Below are 6,000 nucleotides of genomic sequence, written 5' to 3'. Positions count from 1 at the left end.
TCTCTCATACTTTGGACATATTGTCAGGAGGGAACAGTCGCTAGAGAAGGATATCATCCTTGGTAAGATGGAGGGTCAGAGAAAAAGAGGAAGACCCCCAACAAGATGGATTGGCCAGGTGGCATCATTGATGGACTCAAGCATGGCAGCGGTAGTGAGGTTGGCCCAGGATCAGACATTGTTTCGTTCTGCTGTGCATGGGGTCACTGGGAGTTGGTTCTGACTCGATGGCACCTGACAACAACAACAAAATGGGTTGAAACCAACTTCACAACACTTAACAACAGCAACAACATAACTTTTAATATTTTTCCCATACAATCATTTAGTATGCAACTTGAGGCTTGAATTTTTTTCTTAGGTTCTTTCAGCTTGAAAAATGCTGTGTTTCCTTCCCTTTTTATGTTCTGATGCCAGGTCTTTGCAGATTTCATTATAATACTCTGTCTTTTAAAACAGCCATTTAAATGTTTTTGTTCAGCTCTTTTATCTCATCATTTCTTCCATGGTTTTAACTATTTTAACTTCAAGAGCAAATTTCAAAATCTCTTTTGACATCCATGTAGGTCTTTCTTTCCTTTCTGTCTTTTTGTGACCTCTGTTTTTAATGTATGATACCATTGATGTCATCCCACAGTTTATCTGGTTTACAGTAATTAGAGTTTAAAGTGTCAAATCTATTCCAGAGGTTTGCCTCTACATTCAGGTGGAATTACTAAAGATTGTACTTTTGTTCTCAGGGATTTAAAACAAATTTTCAGCTTCAACTTTAGCTTGCATATGAGCAACTGATGTTCTGTTCCACAATCCATTCACTTTGGAAAGAAAAATATAAAGACTTGACAGATCTTTTAAAGCTACTAATCTTTATGAACTTACACAGTTGCTATATTTTGTCTATTAACTCCAGTAATAACTTTTGGTAGGCATAGTTTTGATAAATGATTGCCTTCATAATCCATATATATGTAACAATTATTATATGATATATGGTTAAACTTTGCAAGTTTTGATAATGATGTTGATAACAGGCGAGACTTTAACATACTTAGGACATGTGATCAGGAGGGACCAGTTCCAAGAGAAGGACATCATGATTGATAAAATGGAGGAAGACCCCCAACCAGATGGATTGGCATAGTGGCAACAGCAGTAGGTTCAAGCACAGGGCCAGACAGTGTCTCATACTTTGGGCAAAGTATCAGTATGAGGTGGAACTGACTCGATGCCACTTAACAACAACATCAACATCATTTACTAAATGCTTTCTGCATGTAGGAGCAAGGCTAAGTCATTATTTTATTTAAACTTGATCATCTTAACCTTTTGCAGTTAGTATTATTGTTTTATTTTCATAGAAATAGAAAACTGTGCCTTAGATTTCCCTCTTTTAAGTAATTTGACATGGATGTGATTAAAATCTAGTTATGCCTGACTCCAAAGTACGTATTTCAGTCATTACTCAATGTTTCTTCCCTTTTAAATGAACCTGGAGTTTGTGACTTTTCTGTAATGCTCTTAATTATGTTTCCTGAAACACACTAACTGTAATATTCTATCGTGTATGCAGTCAGTGTCCAGAAGGGTACCACTGTGTGAAAGCTGGCAGAAACCCAGATTATGGCTACACAAGCTTTGACACTTTCAGCTGGGCGTTCTTAGCCTTGTTTCGGTTAATGACACAAGATTACTGGGAAAACCTTTACCAACAGGTAAGTGCCAAGGCCACTAGGCGTTGTGCTTTTTTTTTTTTTTTTTCTTAATTTGATTTATTTTCATTGCCAGTCTCATAATATGAAGGCATTTTATCCAGTTAAGAATGAAGAGAATGGAATTGGCTTAGTATTGAAGTTAGTTACATTTTACTCCTAGCATTAGTAAAATGGGTAGTTCTTGAATCATTAATTATTTCTTTAGCCTATGTAAGCGTATTGGATCTCTAAGTCTCCTTTCCCCTTCTCCTCAGTATAGCCTATGTAAATAGCTGAAAACATACTGTGATATTACCTTTCCTGCACACCCATTGCTTTCCACACATGCCTGACTATAGAGTACCCTAAGCACATCAGGCCCCCCTAGGCTCACTCGTTTGCCATGTTTTATTTGGGGAACTCTTATTCACAAGATTCACTTCACTTCTGTAAATTTTTCTCTCCCAACCCACATGCTCCTTCTTCTGGATTTTCTTGGGCTTTTGTGTATTTTTCAATTTACAGTGTTAGTCTCTTTTCTTGTCATTATAAATTTACACCGCTGTATCTTCTAACTGGAATGTGACATTCTTGGAAGACTGGCCTCTGTCTTTTCATTTATATGTTCTCAGTGCCCAACCCCAAGAGAAGGAATCCAAAATAATTTTATTTCTTATTAATAATAATAAATCATATTTCTTAGAATCTCTGAAGACTTGTTTAGACTTTTTACAAATTTACTTAATTTATGAACATTTTATAAATGAATACACTTCACAGAAATTTTAAAAAGTAGTGCAATGACTTTAAATGTGCTAGAAAATGTTCACTTTTACTCAAAATAAAATACATGTGAATTAAAATTGCAATGACATGTAGCATCATTAATACTTATGTTTAATGGAAAAAAAGAGATTAAATTTTAGCAGTAATAAACCACCGATATCGCTTCCTAAAATTTAAAAATGAGCAAAGTAGTTGGTTTAATGAGGAACTTTAAGTCTGTGAAGAATCATAGCTGTTATTATGCATATGATAAAATTAAAAATCATATCTAACTCTAGTACTCATTTAATAAAAAAGTACAAATCCTTTTTTACTGAAAATGTGTTTTAATATTGTTTGTTTTCCAATAGAGATATAATTTTATTCCCTTGTATAATTTCATAGCAAGAGATTATACAAAACTGCTTAATTTACCCAGGCATAATATACCATTCAAGGAGTCATGGTGTTGTTCAGTGGGCTAAGCACTGGACTACTAACTGCAAGATTGGCAGTTGAAACCCACTATCCACTTCTTGGAAGCTTTATACTGGATCACTATAAGTCAAAACGGAATTAATAGTACTTAACAGCAACAACATACAATTCAAAGGAACCCTGATGGGGTAGGCATTGGGCTGCTGACTTTATGGTAGTTCAAACCCACCAGATGCTTAACAGATTGCAACTGAGGCTGTCTGCTCCCGTAAAGATATACAGTCTCAGAAACCTCATAGAGGATTGTTATGAGTCAGAATCAACTTGTTGGCACTGGGTTTGATTTTGGTTTGAAATACCATTCAAGTTGGAATAATTTACCAGAGAAATGTACATTATTAATATAATAATTTCCGTTTTTCTCTAGACACTGCGTGCTGCTGGGAAAACCTACATGATTTTCTTCGTTGTGGTGATTTTTCTGGGCTCCTTTTATCTCATAAATTTGATCCTAGCTGTGGTTGCCATGGCTTATGAAGAGCAGAACCAGGCAAACATTGAAGAAGCTAGGCAGAAGGAATTAGAATTTCAACAGATCCTAGACCGACTTAAAAAAGAGCAAGAAGAAGCTGAGGTATTGTTGTTAAATTAAAATTTCTTCTGAGAAGTTCAAAAGGTAACAACAGAAGCTCTGTAGTCTATTCTTAGCCCTCCAGGTAGCTTTTCCATTTCCATTTCTTGTGGACAGAAGACCAGTTCTGGACTCAGCTAGACTAGGACATCTGCTCCATTTTCCCTTCCCCCATAATCAGCTGAAAACGGCATGAAAAGATGTTCTAAAGTTATTCCTTCTAAATCTGTTACCCATGATGCCTCAGTGTACATAAGACTGTGCGAAATTCAAGAATATATATATAATGCATTTATATATTTACAATACAGAATAGCAATTGCACATAAAAATTTAGGGAAAGTATTTTAATGCTAAAGTTAAAAGATATTCTATATTCGAGAAAGCAAAATGTGCAACTATCTATATATATTTGATGTTGCAAATATTTTTAGATAAAACATGAGATGTTAGAGACATACATGATGCATAGCCACTTTAGGCTAAGTCAGAAGTCCTGATGGTCCCACCTTACTCCTCTCCCTAAGCAGCTACTTCAGTGAAAAAGTTTAAAAAGGTTTGTCTTCAGAGAGCCACAGTTTCAAACACACTATAGTCTTAAAAATCATTTGATAATTTGTCCTAGGTAAATCCTTTCAAGGAGTATAAGCTATTGGGAGAAGATAACAATCTACAATGTAGAGAAACTTTGGTGTCCAAAATAATTCCATACAGCCTTTTAATTATACTACAAATCAGAAAGCATTTGAAATGTTCAAAACTTGTTAACAGGATTATACTTTTATACTTTGGAATAGTATTCAGTCATAAAATTATGTATTCAATATAATAACATGAGGAAAATATTAAATAACAGGATACAAAGATGAGTATAAAATATAATCACAATTTAAGATAATATGTATATATAAAAATTAGAAGAAATATTAAGACCAATTATTATTAAAACCAAAGTTATAAGATTGTGACTGGCTTTATATTTTATTCACAATAATTTTAAATGATTTTTTTATATATATAAATAGGCGGCACTGAGGTCTTATGGGAACACTGGTAGCATAGTGGGGTAGGCATTAGACTACTGACTACAAGGTCAACAGTTTGAATCCACCAGCCGCTCCACGAGAGATGAGTTTCTGTTCCCATAATGATTTACAACCTTGAAAACCCTATATAGGATTGCTGTGAGGCAGAATTGTCGTGACAGCATACAACGACACCAGGTTTATATCAAGCATCCAGAGAAGTCTATTTCAGGACAATAATCATTGGCCTTTTTCATTTCCTTGAAATTATATTATCTTTTAATAATTCACTTTAGTTTTCAGTTTACTCAATCTTCAATAAACTATAGAATACCTGATTTTATGGATAACAGTAATAATATTGAGTTATTTACCTAATATGAGCTTGGCTAATATGAGCTTTATTTTTCAGAATTAATTAATGAAATTTTCACATATAATATTTCAATTTTCTTGACTGTAAAGTAGTAATAATATACAGTAATTTAGTTCCAAAGAACACTGGCACTTTATTACAATGCAGAACAAGAGGCGTACTTTCTAAGCTTTCAGATCACAGTGCAAAGAAAACTGCATCACTTTAAGAACAAGGGATATTGTATGCATAATATAAATAAAATCATGTCAAAGAGGCACTTTATTGTAGTGTTTTCCAGAGTTTGGAAATTATTAATTGCATGTGGAACATCTTCCTCTTGGCCCAATAGGCAATAGCAGTAGCAGCAGCTGAATATACAAGTATTGGGAGAACCAGGATTGCGGGCATCTCCGAGAGTTCTTCTGAAACATCCAAACTGAGTTCTAAGAGTGCTAAAGAAAGAAGAAACCGGAGAAAGAAAAAGAATCAAAAGAAGCTCTCTAGTGGAGAAGAAAAGGGAGATGGAGAAAAATTGTCCAAATCTGAATCCGAAGAAAGTATCAGGAAAAAAAGTTTGCACCTTAGTGTTGAGGGGCCCAGGAGAGCACGTGAAAAGAGATTATCTACTCCCAATCAGGTACCCTCTATCCTAATATATACCACCAGAGGCATGACGGTAGTGCAAAATCTTTTATGCTTAGGTAGCAGCCTCAGGAGATATGAGTGAGTGAATTTACTTCTTTAGTAGGTTTTTACATAAAACTTATCTATTGTTACACACTTATAAAAAAAAAGGTAACTTGAATTTAGCTTTCTATTTATTTGATCATTTTTTGAAGGAGCATATAGTTTTATAATTGTTATATCTTCCCCCATGATGCTTTCAGAATAAACATTTTTTAAAAAGCAATATGCTCCTGAGAACCAATATAGATTATAATATAGATTAATTGTAATATTTTTATTTAGATTGTTTTTTATAATGCCTCCTTGGTAAAAACTAGTCTCGACTAGTGTATCATCTTTTCTTCACTAGTATTTTAATCAGCCAAGCTAGAAACTTTAATGACATCTTTGACAACCTCCACCTCC

General features: G+C 34.2%; 1 protein-coding gene across 1 annotated transcript in view; it reads left to right on the top strand.

Moving 5' to 3' along the window:
- Window positions 1-6,000, top strand: part of SCN9A (sodium channel, voltage-gated, type IX, alpha subunit) — a 118,401-nt gene that overhangs the window by 21,186 nt on the left and 91,215 nt on the right. The window contains exons 8-10 of the mRNA XM_006867006.1: window positions 1,571-1,712; window positions 3,322-3,528; window positions 5,258-5,545. Coding sequence (XP_006867068.1) covers window positions 1,571-1,712; window positions 3,322-3,528; window positions 5,258-5,545 — 637 coding nt within the window. The remainder of the gene's footprint in view (window positions 1-1,570; window positions 1,713-3,321; window positions 3,529-5,257; window positions 5,546-6,000) is intronic.

The sequence above is a fragment of the Chrysochloris asiatica genome, unplaced genomic scaffold (assembly GCF_000296735.1).
Source record: "Chrysochloris asiatica unplaced genomic scaffold, ChrAsi1.0 scaffold00099, whole genome shotgun sequence".
In the NCBI taxonomy this organism is placed as follows: domain Eukaryota; kingdom Metazoa; phylum Chordata; class Mammalia; order Afrosoricida; family Chrysochloridae; genus Chrysochloris; species Chrysochloris asiatica.
This window is presented reverse-complemented; position numbering and strand designations above follow the sequence as displayed.